At 49.9% G+C, this 25035-nt stretch overlaps 1 protein-coding gene across 1 annotated transcript; it reads right to left on the bottom strand.

Annotated features, from left to right (window-relative positions):
* Window positions 1-270: 270 nt before the first annotated feature.
* On the bottom strand, window positions 271-25012 carry LOC119958220 (endoribonuclease YbeY-like). The gene is made up of 4 exons (XM_038786620.1): window positions 24787-25012; window positions 13806-13937; window positions 7758-7826; window positions 271-523 (listed from the first exon to the last, which is right to left on the bottom strand). Exons 1-4 carry the CDS (start codon window positions 24994-24996, stop codon window positions 440-442), a joined length of 495 nt encoding a protein of 164 aa, XP_038642548.1. The 5' UTR covers window positions 24997-25012; the 3' UTR covers window positions 271-439.
* Window positions 25013-25035: the final 23 nt, after the last annotated feature.

Here is a 25035-nt window from a genome sequence, read left to right as displayed (position 1 = left end):
AATGCCCATGTTTTGAGAACAAGTAATACAAACTGATGTACTTCTCGGAGATAGAAGTTATGTTACATCGGTGTGGAATCACCTCGCCTCCAGCTGTTTAGCCCACATCCATGTGTACCCATTATACTGAGTAACAGGCTGTGCCTCAATTTGAAATTAAGTTGAAAGAGTTTTAAAATTCATATAGGGCAGCAGAGGAATCTTACTCGGCCTTTAATCTATCCAGTGGCTCATTTTCCTTACCTTAAACACAAGGTTAATGCAAAAAGATGATTCTGAAAATAATTCTGACTTTATTGATAATATACAATTAAATATAGTCCAAATAACCGTTGACTTTATTCTGTCAATAGAATCTGTGCTGTGCCCATTCATTCCATGGTATATAAAAGTAAAAGTCAAAGAAATGTTTCTCAGCGGCTCTCAGCCACATCTGCATTCAGAAGTTTTGTGTTAGCGGTTGCAGGCTCGCTCCTGTGAGACTATTAAACAATTTGAGGGTGTTGGACTCTCTCTGGAACATCTGGGGAAGAGACAAAGTTGCAGAGAATCAGAACACCGCACACTCTCTTGTTAACAAACACTTGCTCTATACATGTATTGTGTGACATTAGAAGAGATTTAAAAGTTTGCTTCTCTGTCATTTTGGCTCCTTTAAGGGCAGCACGGTGGCCTAGTGGTTAGCACAACTGCCTAACGGCGCTGAGGTCCCAGGTTCGATCCCGGCTCTGGGTCACTGTCCGTGTGGAGTTTGCACATTCTCCCCGTGTCTGCGTGGGTTTCGCCCCCACAACCCAAAAATGTGCAGAGTAGGTGGATTGGCCACGCTAAATTGCCCCTTAATTGGAAAAAATAATTGGGTAATCTAAATTTATAAAAAAAATAAAAATAAAAAAAATAAAAATTTTTTGGCTCCTTTGCCTGCACACTCACGCCTGAATCTGAAAGTTGTGGGTTCAAGAACTTGAATGCACAAATCTAGGCTGCCACTTCAGTGTCTCATAGAAAGTGTTTCTTTATTGGTGATGTTTTCTTTCAGGTGAGGCAATAAACCATAGATGTAAAAGACACCAAGGCACAATTCTAAAAGGATCAACATTGATTCCCCAACTAAAACAGATTAACACGGTGATTTACTGCATTGCTGTGTTGGAATCTGGCTCTGCACAATTGGCTGCTATATTTGGCAAATACACTTAAGAATGAATTCCTTTGGTACATTCTGATACAGTCACATAATATATTTTATGTCAAGATCATTCTTCTTTCTGATAATAAAACAGAGGATTAAGCACCATGATGGCTCAAGTACAATGGCTTCTTCCTCTGTTGGACGTCTTAGACGTATTCTTCTTTAAATTAATTTGGATAGACTGAGCTAATTTTACTCAGAGGCCAACATGGAACAGAACTGCTGCTCAGATGCAACAAGTACAAGTAGGGTACCTTTTTATCATTCAAATTCTGATACATGGATATGAAGTACACTGATTCTTTGGTTGTATTGCCTAAGGCTTTTCAGGCATCGCAGTAAGGAACTGAATTCCCTGTGGTTATGAAATGGCCAGTGTAATTTATAAGCTGATTCCCATGTTTCTAAACAAATGTGCACAATTATTGTCTTTGTGGGGGCAAAGACATGTCATATGATTGAAATGCTTGTAGTGGTTTAATGAAAGGGGGGGCAGCACAGTGGCTAGCACTGCTGTTTCACGGCGCCGAGGGCCCGGGTTCGAACCCGGACCGGGGTCACTGTCCGTGTGGAGTTTGCACATTTTCCCCGTGTTTCCGTGGGTCTCACCCCCACCCTTAATTGAAAAAAAAAGAATTGTGTACTCTATATTTATTTTTTTTAAAAAGTAATGGTTTAATGATACCAGGACAGCAGAATTCAAAAAACATTCAGTGAGCTGTTCCTTATGGATCCAGGTGACTTATCCTATTTGTAAACTTCCCACACAAGACAGCACTGTTACTGGAAAGTTCCCAAACATTCTGGGGCAAATTCTCCATTTGAGAGACAAGGTGCTGATGCTGGGACTGAATCACGAGTGTTCTACATGGATGAAAGCGGTCCCACGCAGAATTCATCAATTCCAATGCATGCCGACCCACATCCCAGCCAAGATGATGGCATTGGCTGTGCTGGAGCATGTTCATCCCATTGATGGGTCAGCTGGGGCCAGAGTTCGGGGTGGTCTGGGGTGATGGGGCACTCATTAACCCGTGGCATGTGCAGTCGAATGGCTGCCTTGCAGGCTGCAGCAATGGCAGTCTGTGCCCGGCCACCCTGACCCCACGGACCCCACATCTCCTAGCTGCCCTCCGCTACCCCTATCCCCGCCCCCCCAGCAGACACCCCCTGGCCAGCGGCTGAACTGTCAGCACACTCTAGCGATATTCAACATTCTTTGTACCCCCTGTAGCCATGGTGCCTGTTTCTTGATTTGAAATACCACAAGTGAACCTCGCCATCGGTAATTCTTCCTGGCGGTGGATCGCAGGTGGCCCTGAAAATAGCAGGCCGGGCCCATTCATGATCTGCCAACAGTCTTTACTGTACAATTTGCCCACACCGGCATGCATCGTAGAACACATTCACGCCGCTGTCGAGGGACTGGAGCACGGTATTGCATTTGGCGCTGTCGCCAATCTCGATTTCCGGCTGATGCCGAATTCTCCACCCAATCGTGTTTCCCGATTCCGGCGTCAGCCGGTGGAGAATCCCGCCCTTATGTTTGTGAAAGGTGCCATTATAAATGGGAGTTCTTTCTTTACTTGGGCGTCACGGTGGGACAGTGGTTATCACTGTTGCTTCACAGCTCCAGGGTCCCAGGTTCTATTCCTGGCTTGGGTCACTGTCTATGTGGAGTCTGCACGTTCTCCCCGTGTCTGCGTGGGTTTTCTCCGGGTGCTCCGGTTTCCTTCCACAAGTCCCGAAAGACATGCTGTTAGATAATTTGGACATTCTGAATTCTCCCTCTATGTACCCGAACAGGCGCCTGAATGTGGCGACTAGGGGATCTTCACAGTAACTTCATTCTTTGTACTCCCTCCTGCACCATCAGCACCCCACCCACTCACAGCTTAGTCCTTTCCATAGAAGTCGATAAACGGCTGCCATCTCCGGACAAACCCTAGCATCGAGCCTCCAGGGTGAATTTAATCTTATCATGCCTGAGAAACCCAGCCATGTCATAAACCCACACCCGAGATATTGGCGGTTCCGAGACCCTTCATGTTAGCAAGATCCGTCTCTGAGCTACCTGGGAGGCAATGGCCAAGACATCGGCCTCTCGCTCCCTAGACTCCCGGACCTTCTGACATACCAAAAATCGCCACGTCTGGACTCGGGACCACCCTTGCCTTCAGTACCTCCGATGACATCAGCAAACCCCTGCCAAAATCCTCCCAGCTTCAGAAATGCCCAAAACATATGGACATGATTCGTGGGCCCACCCTCACACACCTATTCCCCATACCTTCAAAAAAATCTGCTCATCCGGGCCACAGTCATATGTGCCCTGTGGACCACCTTAAATTGTATCAGGCTGAGCCTGGCACACGACGAGGACGCACTGACTCGCTTCAAGGCGTCCTCCCATAACCCAGCCTCCAACCTCCCACCCAGCTCTTCCACTTTCGCTTAAACTCTCCTATCGGGCTCTCTCCCAATCCATCAACTCTTTATAGATTTTCTGATACCTCCCCACCCTCAGGGCCACCACCACTACCGGGATTGTGGAGTACCTGGCCGGTGAGAACGGCAGAGGCGCCGTGAGCAGTGCCCCCAAACCCGTATCCTTACATGAGTAATATCCCAAAAATTATAGAGGGTCAGGGGGCTGAGTTGAGTATGGTTGCCATTACAAAAGAGATGGTGCTAAAAAAGCTAAAAGGTCTTAAAATTGACAAACCTCCTGGCCCCGATGGGCTACACCCTAGAGTTCTGAGGGAGGTGGCTGAAGAAATAGCGGAAGCGTTGGTTGAGATCTTTCAAAAATCACTGGAGTCAGGGAAAGTCCCGAACGATTGGAAGATCGCTATTGTAACCCCCTTGTTCAAGAAAGGATCAAGACAAAAGATGGAAAATTATAGGCCAATTAGCCTAACCTCGGTTGTTGGTAAAATTCTAGAATCGATCGTTAAGGATAAGATTTCTAAATTCTTGGAAGAGCAGGGTCGGATTAGAACAAGTCAACATGGATTTAGTAAGGGGAGGTCGTGCCTGACGAACCTGTTAGAATTCTTTGAGGAGGTGACAAGTAGGTTAGACCAGGGAAACCCAGTGGATGTGGTCTATCTGGATTTCCAAAAGGCCTTTGATAAGGTGCCACACAGGAGGCTGCTGAGTAAGGTGAGGGCCCATGGTGTTCGAGGTGAGCTACTGGCATGGGTTGAGGATTGGCTGTCTGACAGAAGGCAGAGAGTTGGGATAAAAGGCTATTTTTCGGAATGGCAGCCGGTGACCAGCGGTGTCCCACAGGGTTCAGTTTTGGGGCCGCAGCTGTTCACCATATATATTAATGATCTGGATGAAGGGACTGGGGGCATTCTAGCGAAGTTTGCCGATGATACAAAGTTAGGTGGTCAGGCAGGTAGTGCTGAGGAAGTGGGGAGGCTGCAGAAGGATCTAGACAGTTTGGGAGAGTGGTGCAGGAAATGGCTGATGCAATTCAACGTGAGAAAATGTGAGGTCTTGCACTTTGGAAAAAAGAATCCAAGCATAGACTACTTTCTAAACGGTGAGAAAATTCATAATGCCAAAGTACAAAGGGATCTGGGAGTGCTAGTCGAGGATTCCCTAAAGGTAAACATGCAGGTTGAATCTGTGATTAAGAAAGCGAATGCAATGTTGTCATTTATCTCAAGAGGGTTGGAATATAAAAGCAGCGATGTGCTACTGAGCCTTTATAAGGCTCTGGTTAGGCCCCATTTGGAGTACCGTGTCCAGTTTTGGGCCCCACATCTCAGGAAGGACATACTGGCACTGGAGCGTGTCCAGCGGAGATTCACACGGATGATCCCTGGAATGGCGGGTCTAACATATGATGAACGGCTGAGGATCCTGGGATTGTATTCATTGGAGTTTAGAAGGTTAAGGGGAGATCTAATAGATACTTACAAGATAATACATGGCTTAGAAAGGGTGGACGCAAAGAAACTGTTTCCGTTAGGCGAGGAGACGAGGACCCGTGGGCACAGCCTTAGGATTAGAGGGGGTAAATTCAGAACAGAAATGCGGAGACATTTCTTCAGCCAGGGAGTGGTGGGCCTGTGGAATTCATTGCCGCGGAGTGCAGTGGAGGCCGGGACGCTGAATGGCTTCAAGGCAGAGATAGATAAATTCTTGATGTCGCGAGGAATTAAGGGCTACGGGGAGAATGCTGGTATGTGGAGTTGAAATGCCCATCAGCCATGATTGAATGGCGGAGTGGACTCGATGGGCCGAATGGCCTTACTTCCACTCCTATGTCTTATGGTCTTACATGAGCCTGTCTCCAACCGCTCCCATAACCCACCCCCCCCCCCCACTTCCTGACCATCGCTAAATTCGGCACCCAGTTGTAATTTATAAAGTTTGGAGATCCAGCCCCCCCACCCCACCTCCAACAGCACCTTCTTCACCCACCTTCAAAGCTTTACCCACCCACCACAAACCCAGAGATCACCACATTCACTTTCCTAAAAAAACGCCTTGGGAATGAAGATTGGGAGGCTCTGAAACACGAACAAGAACCTCAACAGGCCCGTCACCTTTACCGTCTGAATCCTCCCCGCCAGTGACAACGGGAGCGCATCACACCTTCTGAAGTCCCCCCTCATCTGCTCCACCATCACCACCTTCATGGCATCTCCCCCAGTCTCTTCTCCTGCTCCCTCACCTGGATCGGAAAGACCACACTCTTCCCCATATTCAATTTATATCCCTAAAACCGGCCGAATTCCTCTAAGATCCCCATAATCCCCCCAATACTCCGCAATACCACCCAATGGGTCTGAAATATACAGTAACAAATCGTCCGCGTAAAGCGAGACCCTGTGTTCCAACCCCCCTCCCCCACCTGCTCCATCCCCTGCCAGTCCCTCGATGCTCTCAGTGCCATCACCAACGGATCTATAGCCAGGGCAAACAGCAGCGGAGCACTTTGCAGCCTAAAATAGTCAGAGTTCACTTGGTTCGTCTGCACACTCGCCACTGGTGCCTGGTACAGCAACCGAACCCAGTCCACAAATTCCTGCCCAAACCCAAATTGCCCCAAAACCTCCCACAAATAGATAAAAGCAAATTACTGCGGATGCTGGAATCTGAAACAAAAGAGAAAATGCTGGAAAATCTCAGCAGGTCTGGCAGCATCTGTAGGGAGAGAAAAGAGCTAATGTTTCGAGACCAGATGATCCTTTGTCAAAGCTATAAGACAGTGAAAGTGGGAAATATTTATTCAGGGAGCCGCTACTCAGGAATCCGCACCTCCACCAATACCATTTTGAGTGGCTGGCCGAGGAGCAAGCTGTGGCTGCCAGGGTGGCCAGGATTAGGGACCTGCTGGATGGCGGCGGAGTAGGCTGGGTGACACACCATGAGATAGCTCAACGCGTGGCTATGGATGTCCGGCTCGTGGCCAATGCCATTTGAGACCTCAAAACAGTCTTGCTTGGAGCTGATGGCACTCACGGTTTGGAGGACGCGCAGGTGTGTGGTAGTATCCGTCTGGGCGAACCCCTACCCGGATGGAATTCCACATTGGCCCCAAAATCTCTATCAGGGTGTGGTGACTCACAATCCTAGCCACCTCGTGGAAATGCCCTCCGTGCCTTTTAGCATTGTGCGGAGGGGTTTCCTGTATGGGCTGCTGCTGCTGCACCTCCTTACCATCGCCCGGAAACGCCATGACGTGCCTTGTTTCTGTCCGACAGGGGAGATCCCCACTGGAGGTCCCACTATGGAGGAGTCCTCCCCTCAATTTTAGAGATCTGGGGTAGAGGGTGTTGCTTGAAATAGTGCCATATAATCACCAATTGCACCGGTTCACGGACTCTCAAGTTTACAGCTTATAATGTGGACGGGGGCAAACCCATAATCCAGCTCCTTGCCTGCTCCAAAAACTAATTCAAATTGAATCCAATTCATGGTCCCACAAGATACATATCAAATCCAGGCATTACACCTGGCCTCACGCCCATTCCCCTAGGAAAAGGACTAAAGATTACAAATGACATTTAATTTAACCTTTTTCAGCCATGACGTTGATTTAGGCTGGATGGTAGCAGATTGGTGTTAGCCAATGCAGTGAGGTAATGTCCCTCAAGAGGATTTTGGACTATGCAAATTCTAGATGGTGATCAGAAATGTGATGAATTACAGCACAAGTATTTGGAATCATAAAATGGTTCCATCTCAGAATGAAGCCATTGACCTGACTACTCTGTGTTAGCTCTCTGAGACAGCAATCAACTAGTCCCAGCTGCTGACCCATGTTTTTCCCCTCTTCAAGCAAATACGATTCTCTTTTCGAATCATTAATTGAGTTAACTGAGATTTCACTGCATAAAGGAAAGTGTTTAGCAAAGGGCTAAATCGCTGGCTTTTAAAGCAGACCAAGGTAGGCCAGCAGCACGGTTCAATGCCCGCACCAGCCTCCCCGAACAGGCACCGGAATGTGGCGGCTTGGGGCTTTTCACAGTAACTTCATTTGAAGCCTACTTGTGACAATAAGCGATTTTCATTTCATTTCATTTTCGAAGTGTGATCATACCTGCTTCCATTCAGTTTCTGTGCTGTGTCTATAGCCCAGTAGGTGGCAGATTCCATGTAATGTGGTCACCTGCATAAAAGTAAAGGGAACAGACAATCATACCAGAGTAGATATTCCGCTGAATTACCATTCACAGAGGACACTGGTCAAACAACTAGATATAAATCTATAGTCCAGGACATTTTCTTCCTAAGATTTCAATACCGTGAATAGACTAAGAAAGATATCACAAGAGATGTAGAATTTAACAACTAGGTTAGCACTGTTGCTTCACAGCGCCATGGTCCCAGGTTCGATTCCCAGCTTGGGTCACTGTCTGTGTGGAGTCTGCATGTGCTCCCCCTGTCTGTGTGAGTTTCCTCCGGGTCCTGAAAGACGTGCTGTTAGGTGAATTGGACATTCTGAATTCTTCCTCTGTGTACCCGAGCAGGCCCTGGAATGTGGCGACTCGGGGCTTTTCACAATAACTTCATTGCAGTGTTAATGTAAGCCTACTTGTGACAATAAAGATTATTAAAAAAATAAGGAGATAATGATGGGTCTTCATAAAATGTCAGTAACACCTGGTAAGTATTGTGCATAGTATTGGAATCTACACATGGCAATGGTTTAACATAGATTCACTGGGATGCCTGGTATGAGGAAATAGACATCTTGAATCATTTGATAGCCTTGCAAAATTTCTCTCTTCAGATAATTATTCAATTCCCTTTTGAAAGCCAAATTGAATTTGTCTCCGTCATGAAGAAAGACTTAAAAGATTTGAACCTTTTAAATCAAAACAATGCAGATTGTTGAGCAAGAAAATAGGTGTTCAAAATTTGACAGGGTGCAACAGAGTGGATAGATTTAAACTAGAGGGTAAGAGAACTTTCTCCATAGAGTTTCTTCATATAGGCTGTGGAATTCACTTCCAATGTTAATTGTTATGCAGAAATTGTGCCACCACACAAGATTAAATTGGATAGGTGAATCAAGGGAAAGGATGAAAGAGCTATAGGAACAGGGCTGGTTAATGGAATTAGAATTGTTTACTCGCATGGAGTGTAAATACTAACATCAACTGGTGTGGTCAGTCTGTTACAGTACTGTAACTTATGGGCTTGATACTACGGATCAAGGTGCCGGATTTTGGTGGGGGATGGTCTGGAAGTGAATGTAATGTCCACTCCACTCGCGCCCAACACTGGTTGTCAACAGCAATCACTCGCTTGCTGAACAGTTGACAGGGCCAGCACTGTCCAGGGTGTAGGCTCTTCCATTCAGATTGTTGAGGGTGGAAGGTTTAAAAGGACACCAGTAGTATACAGGACACTAAAGGGACAATTGTGGAATTGTGTGCAGGCTCTGGAGACGTCGAACAGGTTGGATGTCCAGTGGCACAGTGGTTAGCACGGCTGCCTCACAGTGCCAGGGACCCGGGTTCAATTCTGGCCTTGGGTGACTATCTGTATGGAGTTTGCACTTCCTCGCAGTGTCTGCATGAGTTTACTCCGGGTGCTCCGGTTTCCTCCCTGGATCCAAAGAAGTGCAGGTTAGGTGGACTGGTCATGATAAGTTGCCCCTTAGTCTCCAGCGCTGTGCAGGTGAGGTGGGTGTATGGGGATATGGCAGGGGATTAGGCCTAGGTAGGGTGCTCTTTCAGAGAGTCGCTGCAGACTCGATGGCTGAATGGCCGCCTTCTGCACTGTAGAAATTCTATGGGAGTTATGTGGAGATCCAGTGGAGCTTCCAGAGGGTAGGCATACCTTTGTTCATACAATGGAGCAATCCATGTGTGGCATGAGCACCGTGGTCGCTCTCTCCTCTGAATTCGCACCATCCTCCATCGAGAGGTTAGCGGATCTCATGTAGAACTGGCTCCAGCAGCTCGATCAAGGATTTCTGGGGTTGTGTTCAGAATTGCAATTTGACAGTGACCTCCACACTGAGTGACCTCAGCAGGGCACTGCCAGTGTAAGAGATGAATGTGGCACCACATGTTTCTGCTGCCTTCTTACCCATCTATAGTGAACAAGCAGGACAAAGCAATTGTCATGTTGGTGGATGAATGGCAGCTCTCTCCATCTTTTTCATAGAATTTACACTGCAGAAGGAGGCCATTCGCCCCATCGAGTCTGCACCGGCTCTTGGAAAGAGCACCCTACCCACCTCCACCCTATCCCATAACCCAGTAACCCCACCCAACACAAAGGGCAATTTTGGACACGAAGGGCAATTTATCATGGCCAATCCACCTAACCTGCACATCTTTGGACTGTGGGATCTGGGGGCTCCTCTCAGGATACTCCTGATGGACGCATGGTAGTGCAGTGGTTAGCACTGATGCTTCACAGAGCCAGGGACCTGGGTTCGATCACTGTCTGTACGGAGCCTGCATGTTCTCCCTGTGTCTGTGTAGGTTTCCTCTGGGTGGCTTCGGTTTCCTCCACAAGTCCCGAAATATGTGCTTATTCGGTGAATTGGACATTCTGAATTCTCCCTCTGTGTACCCGAAAAGGTGCCGGAATGTGGCGACTAGGGGCTTTTCACAGTAACTTCATTGCAGTGTTAATGTAAGCCGACTTGTGACAATAATAAAGATTATTATGGCGACAGCAGATCCTTCAGCCATCTGCCAGCGACAGTATTCTCTGAAGAATCTGAGAAAACTGATGAGCCTCCTTCTACTGTGCAGGACTCTCCTGCCCAACTGGAGCCCCCGCAGACACCAGAGGGCAACTGCCAAAGTCACCCAGGTCAACAGGGCATCTGAATCGACAGCCTGCCTCCAATTCAGCTGCCAGCAACATGGCAGCACAGAGACAAAACACGTGTAAGTGTTTTAAGGAACCGCACTGAACACAGAAGAGCAATTATGGGCAAGATATTAAATGGCCATGCTGCTCCCAAAATGCAGCTCGCCGTGGCACAGTGTGGCCGATAGAAGACAGGAGAAGCAGGTGGGTTTGTGCCATAACAGTAGCGCGTCTGACTCCAGATCACAAGGTTGCGTGTTTAAATCACGTCAGGCTCACGGGGTTTTTCTGGGGGCTGCACCGTGGCAAGTGGTTAGCACTGCTGCCTCACAGCTCTGGGGACCTGGGTTCAATTATGGCCTCGGATGACTGTCTGTTTGCACTTTCTTCCTGTATCTGCGTGGCTTTCCTCCGGGTGCTCCGGTTTCCTCCCACAGTCCAAAGTGTTACGGGAGAGGTGTTTTCAGAACCCCAAAATGTATCATGGAGTCCAACCAACCCCCCCCCCCTTAATGGATTGTTGCTTTTGAAGTACACGGCTTGTTCCCTAGGTGTGGTATTACAATTATGGACACGTGGTTTTTAAATCAAAACAATGTTTATTCCATGAACTCAACTTAACCTTTTAAAATAAACATTGGATCTCTTAACACCCCTTACTTCAAAGATAACCCCGAAAATAATACAACAATACCCAATCCTGCAAACTGTTCTTTTAAGCATCCAAAAGACTTCAACCCTTCAAAAATAGGAACACAACAGGTTACGTTCAATATATTTATCGTCTTTGGATTTGCAGAAATCACCAGACCAGCTCTTTTCCTTCCTGCTGCTCTCTCAAACTGAAACTAAAAACTTCAAAATGGCGGAGCTAAAGCCCAGTTCCACCCATACTCTGACAGCACAGCATTTCTTAAAGGTACATTGCTTAAACATCCATTTCTTAAAGGCACTCTCACATGACCAAAGGTGTGCACGTTAGGTGGATTGGCCATGCTAAACTGTCCCTTAGTGCCCAAAAAAGATTGGTGGGGTTACTGGGTGACGCAAGCTTAAGTAGGGTGCTCTTGCCAAAGGCCGGTGCAGATTCGATGGGCCGAATGGCCTCCTTCTGCACTGCAAATTCTATTATTCTATGACCCCGCTCCCAGGATCTACCCAGCTCGCAACGTCTCACAAGATGTTGCGATGCAAATCCTGCCCATCATGTTTTAGAAAATCTGTATATTAAAGCGAGACAGCTAGTCGCACTTTAATGTGCAGATTCCCCGAGTTACCCATGGCGTAGGATAAATCTCCCACGCATCGGAGAGCTTGGGCGGGCGCCGTTCAGTACTGGTCTCCACAAACAGGGGCCAGACGGAACGGCACTCGTGGGGGTCTCCCAAGGGATCGGAGGCCCCCAGGTACATGCCATTTGGGCAGGGTGCCAGCCTGGCACTGCCAGGGACGCTTCCTTTGTCTCCTATCTCCCAAAAGCAACTGCCCTTATGGTTCCTCAACATGGCCCTGTGACGACGCACGTGCATCCTTGGAATGTTGGATTCATCCTCAGATGTCTCTGGCTGTCGGTTCCTGTCTTCTTCCTCCATCTGTTTGACTGAAAAGGAGCCAGATTGTGCAGGGCACAGCACATTGTTAGGATCTCAGATGCGACCCAACAATTTGCAATTTGTAAAACTGAGGAAAGGATGCTTCAGGATTGATAACACTGACCATTATGTAAAAACAAACTTTAATTTAAACACAAAATCAATCACATTATTAACAAAGTAAGTTTTACAGTTAACAGTTTTTAAATAAAAGGAAAACAACTTTAACTTACTCTTGACACTAGATATTCCAATTAAGAAAATCAATCGAGTTTCAAAGACAACGCTGAGGACCTGGATTCGATCTCGGCCCCGGGTCACTGTCTGTGTAGAATTTGCACATTCTCCCCACGTCTGCCTGGGTCTCACTCCCATGACCCAAAAAGATATGCAGGGTACGTAAATTGCCAAGCTAGAATTGCCCCTAAATTGGCTTTCTTAATTGCTGACTGAACCTGCAGGTTAACTTTAAGAGAATCGTGAACGAGGACTTCCAAGTCCCTTTGCCCTTCTGATTTTCTAAGCATTTCCCCACTTAGAAAATAGTCTGAAGAAAAACCTAGCAACAGTGTCTTCAGTTCGTTCTTCCATTGCTCCTTTCAAAGTGCATTACCTCACACTTTTCCACATTGTATCCCATCTAGCACTTCTTTGCCCGCTCTCCTAGCCTGTCCGAGTCCTTCTGCAGTCCCCCTTGCTTCCTCAATACTACCTGTCCCTCTACAGATCTTTGTATCATCTGCAAACTTAGCAACAGTGCCTTCAGTTCGTTCTTCCAGATCATTAATGTATATTGTGAAAAGTTGTGGTCCCAGCACAGACCCCTGAGGCACACCACTGGTCACCGGCTGCCATCCTGAAACAGACCCCTTAATCCCCACTCTCTGCCTTCTGCCAGTCAGCAGTTCTCTATCCGTGCCAGTATCTTACCCTTAACACCGTGGGCTCTTAACAGCCTCTGTGTGGCACCTTGTCAAAGGTCTTCTGGAAATCTAAATAAATCACGTCCACTGGTTCTCCTTTGTCTAACTTCCTTGTTACCTCCTCAAAGATTGCCCTTATGGTTCCGCAACATGGCCCTGTGACGACGCACGTGCATCCTTGGAATGTTGGATTCATCAACAGATTTGTCTGACGTGACCTTCCCAAAGCCATGCTGATTCAGACCTATTTTATCATGCACTTCCAAGTACTCTGCAATCTCTTCTTTAATCATGGACTCTAAAATCTTACCAATAACCAAAGTCAGACTAACAGGCGTATAATTTCCCATCTTCTGCCTCCCTCCCTTCTTAAACAGCGGTGTTACATTCTAATGTCAACCAATAGTGTCTGCATGGGTCTCACCCCCACGGCCCAAAGATGTGCAGGGTAGGTGGATTGGCCATGCCAAAATGCCCTTTAATTGGAGAAAAATAATTGGGTACTTTAAACGGCAAAAATAAAAAAGGGAAATTGTAAATAGAGTGTTCATTTTACACACACTTGTTTTTCCACCATGGGTATGGTATAAAACAGGCTCCCAAATTATTATTTCCCATTTGTGCTTTTGCGAAAAATCAATTTCACTCCCATCCCGTTTCACAGGACCATTAATGTTTCTAAGATCATTAACTGCAGATCAGCGCAATCTCTCCCATGAGTTATTAAATGTAATTATTTCATGGTCCCTTTCAAAGGACAAGTAAATTTCCCTGCAAACTTACGTTGATACATACGGTTAGCACACTGTAGAAGTCTTGCCTTTGTATTTGGCTTTGTCTATAGATATATTCCACTCCTAGGAAGATGTCTCCAAGGTTATACTCATCCTGGTATAGAGGTTTGGGAATATCGCCGACTCTCAGATCCTGAAAAAAAGATAGAATGACTTATCCATCCATTTACTCTCATGTGCTTCACCAATGACGTTTCTTTCATTATGAAGTGAGGCTGTTTGTTGATGATTGCAATGCTCACCAGGCTAAATCGCTGGCTTTTAAAGCAGACCAAGCAGGCCAGCAGCACGGTTCGATTCCCGTACCAGCCTCCCCAGACAGGCGCCGGAATGTGGCGACTAGGGGCTTTTCACAGTAACATCATTGAAGCCTACTCGTGACAATAAGCAATTTTCATTTCATTTTCATTTCATTTCTTTTCATAATTCCTCAAATAATTAAGCAATCCATGCCCACATGTAGCAAGACTGAGACAAAGCATCAGTTTATACATAGCAGGTAATCAGGCAATGATCATATCCAACAAGAGATAGTTTAACCATCTACTCTTGACATTCAACAGCATTTCTATCATTGAATCCACCATCATTCATATCCTGTCACTGTTGGCCAGAAACTTAACAAGACCATCCATAAAAATACTGCAACTAAAAAGCATGGCAGTGGCCAGGTATTCTGCAGCAAGCCCAAGCATTCTGCAGCAAGCCCAGGTATTCTGCAGCAAGCCCAGGCATTCTGCAGCAAGCCCAGGCATTCTGCAGCAAGCCCAGGCATTCCGCAGCAAGCCCAGGTATTCTGCAGCAAGCCCAGGCATTCTGCAGCAAGCCCAAGCATTCTGCAGCAAGCCCAGGTATTCCGCAGCAAGCCCAGGTATTCTGCAGCAAGCCCAGGCATTCTGCAGCAAACCCAGGCATTCTGCAGCAAGCCCAGATATTCTGCAGCAAGCCCAGGCATTCTGCAAGTCCAGGTATCCTGCAGCAAGCCCAGGCATTCTGCAGCAAGCCCAGGTATTCTGCAGAAAGCCCAGGTATTCTGCAGCAAGCCCAGGCATTCTGCAGCAAGCCCAGGCATTCTGCAGCAAGCCCAGGTATTCTGCAGCAAGTCCAGATATTCTGCAGCAAGCCCAGGCATTCTGCAGCAAGCCCAGGCATTCTGCAGCAAGCCCAGGCATTCTGCAGCAAGCCCAGGTATTCTGCAGCAAGTCCAGGTATTCTGCAGAAAGCCCAGGCATTCTGCAGCAAGCCCAGGCATTCTGCAGCAAGCCCAGGCATTCTGCAGCAAGCCCAGGCATTCTGCAGCAAGCCCAGGTATTAGAACATAGAACATAGAACAGTACAGCACAGAACAGGCCCTTCGGCCCTCGATGTTGTGCCGAACAATGATCACCCCACTTAAACCCACGTAACCCGTATACCCGTAACCCAACAATCCCCCCATTAACCTTACACTACGGGCAATTTAGCATGGCCAATCCACCTAACCCGCACATCTTTGGACTGTGGGAGGAAACCGGAGCACCCGGAGCTTGCAGAAAGCCCAGGCATTCTGCAGCAAGCCCAGGCATTCTGCAGCAAGCCCAGGCATTCTGCAGCAAGTCCAGGCATTCTGCAGCAAGTCCAGGCATTCTGCAGCAAGCCCAGGCATTCTGCAGCAAGCCCAGGTATTCTGCAGCAAGCCCAGGCATTCTGCAGCAAGTCCAGGTATTCTGCAGCAAGCCCAGGTATTCTGCAGCAAGCCCAGGCATTCTGCAGCAAGTCCAGATATTCTGCAGCAAGCCCAGGCATTCTGCAAGTCCAGGTATCCTGCAGCAAGCCCAGGCATTCTGCAGCAAGCCCAGGTATTAGAACATAGAACAGTACAGCACAGAACAGGCCCTTCGGCCCTCGATGTTGTGCCGAACAATGATCACCCCACTTAAACCCACGTAACCCGTATACCCGTAACCCAACAATCCCCCCATTAACCTTACACTACGGGCAATTTAGCATGGCCAATCCACCTAACCCGCACATCTTTGGACTGTGGGAGGAAACCGGAGCACCCGGAGCTTGCAGAAAGCCCAGGCATTCTGCAGCAAGCCCAGGCATTCTGCAGCAAGTCCAGGTATTCTGCAGCAAGCCCAGGCATTCTGCAGCAAGTCCAGGCATTCTGCAGCAAGTCCAGGTATTCTGCAGCAAGCCCAGGTATTCTGCAGCAAACCCAGGCATTCTGCAGCAAGCCCAGATATTCTGCAGCAAGCCCAGGCATTCTGCAGCAAGTCCAGGCATTCTGCAGCAAGCCCAGGCATTCTGCAGCAAGTCCAGGTATTCTGCAGCAAGCCCAGGTATTCTGCAGCAAGCCCAGGCATTCTGCAGCAAGTCCAGGCATTCTGCAGCAAGTCCAGGTATTCTGCAGCAAGTTACTTACCGCCTGACCCCCAAAGCCTGTCCACCACCTTCAAGGCACAAGTCAGAGGTGTAGTGGAATACTCTCCACTTAACTGGATGGGTGAAGCTCTAAAAACACTCAAAGGTTTGACACCATCCAGGACAATGCAAGGTAGTTGATTAGTATTCCTTTCACTGGCTTAAACATCCACTCTCTCCGCCATCTGAATACCATGGCTGCAGGGTGTACCATTTCCAGAATACACTGCAGTAACTCGCCAAAGCTTCTTCAGAAGCACCTCCCAAAGCCATCCATCTTGAAGGAAAGGGACAGCAGGCATAGGGGGATACACTAATTAAAGATGAGCAATAACTGCTGGTCTTGCCAGCAACACCCGCTGTGAATATTTATAAAAATGAGAAAATCTATATCTGGCTAGCAATATGGTTGTGGTCAGCTTCCTACTGCAGGTTTTGGGACAATAATCTATTTGTCGGGACTTCCGGTGGCGGCAATGCGGAGCAAAGCCGCACATTTGGCACCTCCCGCTTTCGTAGGACTTGTGGGCTCTTTTAAGGGCCCCAAACGGCGCTGATTCAACGATTCCCGGTGTGTGAAGGGGTCTGGGATTTATCCCCCGGGATTTATGGTGTGGACCCGGAGTGGGGCGAGGAAAAAAACGGCAGCAGCTCCCCTGGAAAAACGGGGGAAGGTGGACAAAATGGCGGCTGGTGGAGCCCCCGAGGAGTGGAGGCAGTGGGCGCAGGGGCAGCAGGCGGCCCTTCTGCGCTACTTTACGGAGCTGAAAGTGGAGTTGCTGGACTCTTTGAAAGTTACTACAAGTAAGCTGCTGGAGACCCAGACAACCCAGGGAGCAGCGATCCGTGAGTTGCAGCAGCAGGCCTCTGAGCACGAGGATGAGGTCTCAGCCCTCGTGGGGAAGGTGGAGATGCACGAGGCGCTCCACAAAAAGTGGCAAGATCATTTTCAGGAGATGGAGTTTTGGTCGAGGAGGAAGAACTTGCTGATCCTGGGCCTCGCGGAGGGGTCGGACCTGCTGGCTTATGTGGCCGTGACGCTGAACTCACTGGTGGGGGCAGGATCTTTCCATCTGCCCCTGGAGCTGGAGGGGGCCCACAGAGTACTGGCCAGGAGGCCTAAGGCGAATGAACCCCCGTGGGCGGGTGCTGGTGCGGTTCCATCGGTTCAGTGACCAGGAGTATGTGCTGCGATGGGCCAAGAGGGTGAGGAGCAGCAAATGGGAGAATTCGGTAGTGCGCATCTACCAGGACTGGAGCGTGGAGGTGGCTAAGCGGAGGGCCGGGTTCAACCGGACGAAGGCGGTGCTCCACAGCAGGCAGGTGAAATTCGGCATGCTGCCGCCTGCGCGCTTGTGGGTCACCTACAAGGATCGGCATCACTATTTTGAGTCCCCGGAGGAGGCGTGGGCCTTTGTGCAGGCTGAAAAGCTGGACTCGAACTAGGGATTGGGGACTGTGGGGGTTTTTTGTATCACTGTTTATGCTGTTGCTAGCTATTGTTTTTTTTTTCTGCTTTCGGATGGTGTTGGTTATGGTTTTGTGTTTTAAGGGGGGTGTTGGTGGTCTGTTTTTTTTGTACGGGGTTGGTGGATGGATTGGGACTGCTATTTGGGAGCTGCGTTGAGGGGGTGGGGTAGGGCAGTGTGAAAGCGCGGGCTTTCCTCTGGTTTCCCGCGCCGCGGGACGTGGAGCTGGAGGCAAGGGGCGTGGATATCAGTTCCGTTTCCCCGCGCTGGAGCGGTGCCAAGGAGCTGCTGCAGGGGGGGTGACCCCATATCGGGCGGGGTCGGAGTTAGGGCGGGAGCTGCCGGGGTCAGCAGAAGTCAGCTGGCTCAGGGGTGTACTATGGAGGGAGTGTCGCGGCTAGGAGGGGTCCTAGCCTTGGGGGGTGGGGGGGATACCGGGTTGCTGCTGGATTGGCCAGGGAGGAGCTGGTGCGGGTCGGGGGGGTCGGGATGAGGTTCTATCGCCATGGGAAATGGGCCGAGTGGGGGGTGCTAGCCAGGGACGAGTAGTCGATGGGCTATAGTTAGTCGGCGGGGGAGGGGGGCGGGGTGCCCCCTGATCCGGCTGATCACGTGGAACGTTGAGGGGGTTGAATGGGCCTGTTAAACGGGCTCGGGTGTTTTCGCATCTGAAGGGGCTGAAGGCGGACATGGCCATGCTTCAGGAGACTCACCTGAAGGTGGCGGACCAGGTTCGTCTGAGGAAGGGGTGGGTGGAGCAGGTTTTCCATTCAGGCCTCGACGCGAAGAACCGGGGGGTGGCGATCCTGGTGGGGAAGAGGGTGGCGTTTGAGGCGTCTGAGGTGGTGGCTGATAGTGGCGGTAGATATGTGATGGTGAGCGGTAAGCTGCAGGGGGAGAGGATGGTGTTGGTAAATGTATATGCCCCAAATTGGGATGACGCTGGTTTCATGAGGCGTATGTTGGGCCGCATTCCTGACCTGGAGGCGGGGGGGCCTGATCATGGGGGGGGGGACTTCAATACGGTGCTGGATCCCCCACTGGATTGTTCTAGTTCTAGGACAGGTAGGAGGCCGGCGGCGGCCAAGGTGCTGAGGGGGTTTATGGACCAGATGGGAGGGGTGGATCCCTGGAGGTTTGGGAGGCCAAGGGCTCGGGAGTACTCTTTTTTTCTCCCACGTGCACAGGGTTTATTCCCGCATTGATTTTTTTGTCCTGAGTAGGGGGCTGGTCCCGAGGGTGGAGGATGCCTAATATTCGGCTATAGCGATTTCGGACCATGCTCCGCATTGGGTGGATCTGGAGATGGGGGAGGTGCGGGACCAGTGCCCGCTTTGGCGTTTGGACGTGGAGTTGTTGGCTGATGAGGAGGTGTGTAGGAGGGTCCGGGGATGTATTGAGAGGTACCCCGAGGCCAATGATACTGGGGAGGTCCGGGTGGGGATGGTGTGGGAGGCTCTGAAGGCAGTGATTAGGGGGGGAGCTGATCTCCATCCGAGCCCATAGGGAGAGGGGGGAGGGGAGGGAGAGGGAGAGACTGGTGGGGGAGCTGTTGGGGGATTGTTGGGGGAGCGGCGTAGCCTGCAGGCTAAGTTTGATTTACTGACCACCAGAAAGGCGGACACAGTGGAGGAAGGCGCAGGGAGCGGTCTATGAATATGGAGAGAAGGCGAACAGGATGCTGGCACATCAGCTCCGCAAGTTGGACGCGGCTAGGGAGTTTGGTGGAGTGAAGGATCGGGGTGGGAATGTGGTGTGGAAGGGGGTAGAGGTCAATGGGGGTCTTCAGGGACTTCTACAGGGAACTGTACCGGTCGGAGCCGCCGGTGGTGGTGGGGGGAATGGAGAGCTTTTTGAACAGGCTGCGATTTCCAAGGGTGCAGGAGGAGCAGGTGGAGGGACTGGGGGCACCGATCGAGTTGGAGGAGCTGGTTAGAGGGATTGGTCACATGCAATCGGGGAAGGCGCCGGGACCGGATGGGTTCCCGGTTGAATTTTATAAAAAATATGCGGACCTGTTGGGCCCCCTGCTGGTTCGGACCTTTAACGAGGCATGGGAGGGGGGAGTTTTGCCCCCAACGATGTCATGGGCGCTGATTTCCCTGATCCTGAAGCGAGATAAGGACCCCCTGCAGTGTGGATCATATAGGCCAATTTCACTGTTGAACGTAGACGCCAAGTTGCTGGCGAAGGTCTTGGCCACTAGAATAGAGGACTGTGTGCCGGGGGTGATACATGAAGATCAGACGGGTTTTGTGAAGGGGAGGCAGCTGAACACTAACGTGCGAAGGCTGCTAAATGTGATAATGATGCCGGCGGCAGAAGGAGAGGCGGAGATTGTGGTGGCATTAGATGCGGATAAGGCCTTTGATAGGGTTGAGTGGGGGTACTTGTGGGAGGTGTTAGAGAGGTTCGGATTTGGGGAGGGGTTTATTAAATGGGTGAGGTTGCTGTACGAGGCCCCGATGGCGAGTGTAGTGACAAATGGGAGGAGGTCCGAGTACTTCAGGCTCTACCGTGGGACGAGGCAGGGGTGCCCCCTGTCCCCCTTGCTTTTTGCATTGGCAATTGAGCCTCTGGCCATGGCGCTAAGGGAGTCGGGGAGGTGGAGGAGTCTGGTGCGGGGTGGGGAGGAGCACCGAGTGTCACTTTATGCAGATGACTTGTTGCTGTATGTAGCAGACCCGGTGGGGGGAATGCCGGAGGTGATGGAGATTCTTGCTGAGTTTGGGAGTTTCTCGGGCTACAAGTTGAACCTGGGCAAGAGCGAGATGTTTGTTGTACACCCGGGTGATCAGGAGGAGGGGATTGGAAGGCTCCCGCTAAAAAGGGCAGTGAGGAGGTTTAGGTACCTGGGGGTTCAGGTGGCTAGGAGTTGGGGGACTTTGCATAAGCTTAATTTTACTAGGTTGGTGGAGCAGATGGAGGAGGAGTTTAAAAGGTGGGACATGCTGCCCCTGTCGTTGGCGGGTAGAGTACAGTCTGTTAAAATGACGGTGCTCCCGAGGTTTTTGTTTTTGTTCCAGTGCCTCCCCATTCTTATTCCGAGGGCCTTTTTTGGGAGGGTGAACAGCAGCGTCACGGGATTTGTTTGGGCGCACGGGACTCCGAGGGTGAGGAGGGTCTTTTTGGAGCGGGGCAGGGATAGAGGGGGGCTGGCGCCAGGGCCGGCTCAAGGCACCGGCAACTCGGGCGACTGCCCGGGGCGCCATGTGCTCGGGGGCGCCAGAGACTCGGGTCCCGCGCATGCGCAGTTGGGCCGGTGCCAACCAGCGCATGCGCAGTGGCCGCCCGCCCCCAGGACGGCCCCCCGGCTCGGTCCGCCCCCCTACCCCGCCCTCGGGTCCGCCCCCCCGCCCCTCCCCGCCCTCGGGTCCGCCCCCCCGCGTGTCCGCCCCCCTCTCGGGTCCGCCCCCCCGCCCCGCCCTCGGGTCCGCCCCCCGCGTCCGCCCCCCCCCTCGCCCCCCAAGGGCGCCAAAGTTCAGCTTGCCCGGGGCGCCAGCAACCCTAGAGCCGGCGCTGGCTGGCGCTGCCCAACCTCTCTGGGTACTATTGGGCGGCTAATGTCTCGACGGTACGCAAGTGGGTAATGGATGGGGAGGGGGCAGCATGGAAACGGATGGAGATGGCGTCCTGTGGAGGCACGAGCCTGAAGGCACTGGTAACGGCGCCGTTGCCGCTCCCTCCAACGAGGTACACTATGAGTCCGGTGGTGGCGGCTACCCTCAAGATTTGAGGGCAGTTGAGGCGACACAGGGGGGAAGTGGGGGGCTCGGTGGAGGCCCCGCTGCGGGGGAACCACCGGTTTGTCCCAGGGAACATTGATGGCGGGTTCCTGGGGTGGCACAGGGCGGGCATAAGGAAGTTGGGAGACCTGTTCATTGACGGGAGGTTTGCGAGCCTGGGTGAGCTGGAGGAGAAGTTTGAGCTCCCCCCGGGGAATATGTTCAGGTACCTTCAGGTCAAGGCGTTTGCTAGGCGGCAGGTGGAGGGGTTCCCTTTGCTGCCCCCGCAGGGGGTAAGGGATAGGGAGCTTTCGGGGGTGTGGGTCGGGGATGGGAAGGTGTCTGACATCTACCAGGTGATGCAGGAGGTGGAGGAGGCGTCGGTAGAGGAGCTGAAGGCTAAGTGGGAAGTGGAGCTGGGGGAGCAGATTGAGGAGGGGACATGGGCGAACGCCCTGGAGAGGGTGAACTCCTCCGCTTCATGTGCGAGGCTTGGCCTTATCCAGTTCAAGGTACTGCACAGGGTTCATATGTCCGGGACGAGGATGAGCAGGTTTTTTGGGGGTGAGGACAGGTGCATGAGGTGTTCGGGGAGCCCAGCGAACCATGCCCATATGTTTTGGGCATGCCCGGCACTGGGGAATTCTGGCAGGGGGTGGCGAGGACGGTGTCGAGCGTGGTAGGGTCCAGGGTCAAGCCAGGCTGGGGACTCGCGATATTTGGAGTTGGGGTGGAGCCGGGAGTGCAGGAGGCAAAAGAGGCTGGTGTTTTGGCCTTTGCGTCCCTAGTAGCCCGGCGGAGGATCTTGTTGCAATGGAAAGATGCAAGACCCCCAAGCATGGAGACCTGGATCAATGACATGTCAGCAGCAGCGGCAACCCGGGGGGGGGGGGGGTATTGTTTATGTTAATTTAATTTATTTTTACTTTATTTTGTTGTTCATCGGGTTTGAGGGGGGGTTGGGGGGCTCGTTATATGCGTTGTTACGGGTCCGGGGGGTGTTTATTATTGTTATTATTATTGTTTTGTTGTTATACATTTTTCAAAAATTTCAATAAAAATTATTTAAAAAAAAAAATAATAATCTATTTGTCAATTCAAATCTTGTGCTGCTTTATTGAAATTAGCTAATTTGAATTACTGCATAATTCCCCTTTTTCAGCAATAATGAATTTAAATCAACAGATTGTAATAAACTACACTGGCCAAAAGGTAGCAAAAGTAGTGAATCATTCACAGCCTTGATCAGCCAGTAAGTAGAAATTACATTGGGGGGCTTTTAATTAGCAATGGACGAAGATTATGAACAAAGAAAGTTATAGCTGAATAAAACACAGTTCAGCCTCAACTGGAGTACTGCATTCAGTTCGGGGCACCGCAATTTTGGAAGAATGAGAAAACATTAGACAGGACACAGAAGATTTATGAGAATGGTTCATGGATGGGGAACTTCAGCTACTTGGACAGACTGAAGAAGCTGGGGATGTTATCTTTGGAGAAGAGATGGTTCAGAGGAGATTTGATGGAGGTGTTCAAAATTATCAGCAGGCTGCACAGGGAGAAACTGTTCATGTCGGTGGAAAGATTGAGAACAGGTGGTCACAGGTTTAAGGCAAAAGAAGCAACAGTGATACAAGATTCTTTTTTTTTTACAGAATGGGTTAGGATCTGGAATGCACTGTCTCAAAAGTGTTTTAGTGGCAGATTCAATCATGGCTCTCAAAATAGAATTGGATCATTATCTGAAGATAAAAAAATTGCAGGGCTGCAGAGAAAAGGTAGGGAGCTGGCAGTAGGTTAACTGCTCTTGCTGAGATTCAGGACAGACATGAAGGGCTGAATGGCCTCCTTCTGTGCTGTAACCCATTCTCTGATTTTATGAAATTATGTATAATGAGCTTCACATCCAACATGTTTCATTGCGCTCATCAGTTCTGAACAGGGCACAATATTGATCAATCTGCAGATCATCCCTGCATGTAGACGATAGTTTGGAGGGATTGCATGGCAGCAGCCCACAATATTCTTGTGCGTCATGGCAGAACCACTGCTGCTTCACTTGAGCCAATAAAAATAAAATTTTTCTCACTCCTCAGGTGTTATTGAGGAGTGCACGGCCCTCAATTAGGATATTACATTCATTGGATATTTGGATGGAATTATAAGATTCCAGCCCAAATCTAGCAAGTATGTAATTTTAAAAAATCAACACAGTCCTTTGTCAAGATGTAGTGAACAGTGTTAATTAGGACTGCTGTACTTTAACAATAATGTATTGTTTCTGAAGCACTTTGTCAACAGTTTTGGTTCCTGTGCCCCAGACCCTCCAAGGAGTGTCAATTATTATCAGATTGCTGCTCCAATTAAAATTTTCTGTGCTTATATAATATTCTGCATTTCTGGCTTCTACACTTCTACACAAGTGCAGAGCAAAGGGTCCCTCGAAAGGCTTCATCATAGCGCTGGGGTGTTGCGAGGAAGGCAAACCTTTTTAGGGCACGAGGTCAGGTACGTTTAAATGTCCAGTATGCTAGTGAGTGGATTAATGTTACTGAGTGGCTGAATGAGTGAATGGCCAGATGTTAGGGTGGATAGGTGTGTGAGCTAAGTAGTTAGGAGTGAGGTGGCAGGTGAGTAGGCTGGTAGCTGGGAAGGGTGACAGAACAGGGTGGGTAGTTGGGAAAAATGGTCCAATTGTGCGTCAGGTCAGATCAGGAGTAGTCGTGGGGTCAGAGGATGGCCAGGGGGCAAGCAGAGTTGGAGGGTCAGTTATAACCTAGGCGGTAGATTCAGGTTTTTCATGTCTTACATTTCCTGGGAAACTATTCAGATTAAGTATGTTGCAACTATCTGAAGTGTCCACCCTAATTTAGGAGCAGGTGAATTGCCCTTCGGAAGTTCAAACTTCCCAGATAATTCCCACAAGAGGTCAGCACATCGGGACTTCCATGAGATCTTCCATGCTCTTCTTGGATCGTCCATCAGTTCTCCGACAATCTGGAGGCTGGAAAACTTCTTGTCTCACTTGTGCGGAAATGGAAGTTTGGGGCAGACTAACATGATGGCGAGGACCCAAAAAGCTGGCAGGATCTCTGTGCTATTCCATCAGTATCAATCAACAACAATTGAAATGTTCAAATCTGAATGCCGTTGTAAATTTCTATCAAAGTAAACTCAAACTGGCTCTCCGTGTTATATAATCACACAATTAGAGATCTGGGAATTCCAATCATAGGGAATAATAACAGAAGATGCTGAAACATTCAGCAGTGGCCGCATCTGTGGAATGAGAAACAGAGTTAACGTTTCAGGTCGTGGGACTTTATTCACAACTGGGTAGGGTTTCATCCTCCACTCGCTGGCAGCTCAGAGTTTGCATTACCTGATGGAAAGGGAAAGACAGCACATCCGTGGCCGTCTCTTGCCCCCTGTAGCGTCCGTTCAAGGCCTGTATTCGCTGGTCATCCACGCAGATCAGGGCCAGGTCGAACCGTGTGAGACCCAGGACCTGTCGCAGGGTCTGAGAATCACGTCTCAGCCGGGCCCTGCGGAGCGGCACCGCTCTCTGCAGGTTCCTGATCATCAGCGTCATGACAACCCGCGGGACCGGAAGTGACAGTGGGTGCATCGC

This window comes from Scyliorhinus canicula, chromosome 2 (genome assembly GCF_902713615.1).
Source record: "Scyliorhinus canicula chromosome 2, sScyCan1.1, whole genome shotgun sequence".
Classification (NCBI taxonomy): Eukaryota; Metazoa; Chordata; class Chondrichthyes; order Carcharhiniformes; family Scyliorhinidae; genus Scyliorhinus; species Scyliorhinus canicula.
This window is presented reverse-complemented; position numbering and strand designations above follow the sequence as displayed.

Bases quoted from the DNA above. Each gene is read 5' to 3' on its own strand.
- LOC119958220 (XM_038786620.1), bottom strand. From the start codon at position 24,996: ATGACGCTGATGATCAGGAACCTGCAGAGAGCGGTGCCGCTCCGCAGG. The intron at 13,938-24,786 runs GTAATGCAAACT...TCTTTTTTTCAG, and splicing joins TGTCTTTCCCTTTCCATCAG to GATCTGAGAGTCGGCGATAT. The intron at 524-7,757 runs GTATGATCACAC...TCTCTTCCCCAG, and splicing joins CAGAAACTGAATGGAAGCAG to ATGTTCCAGAGAGAGTCCAA.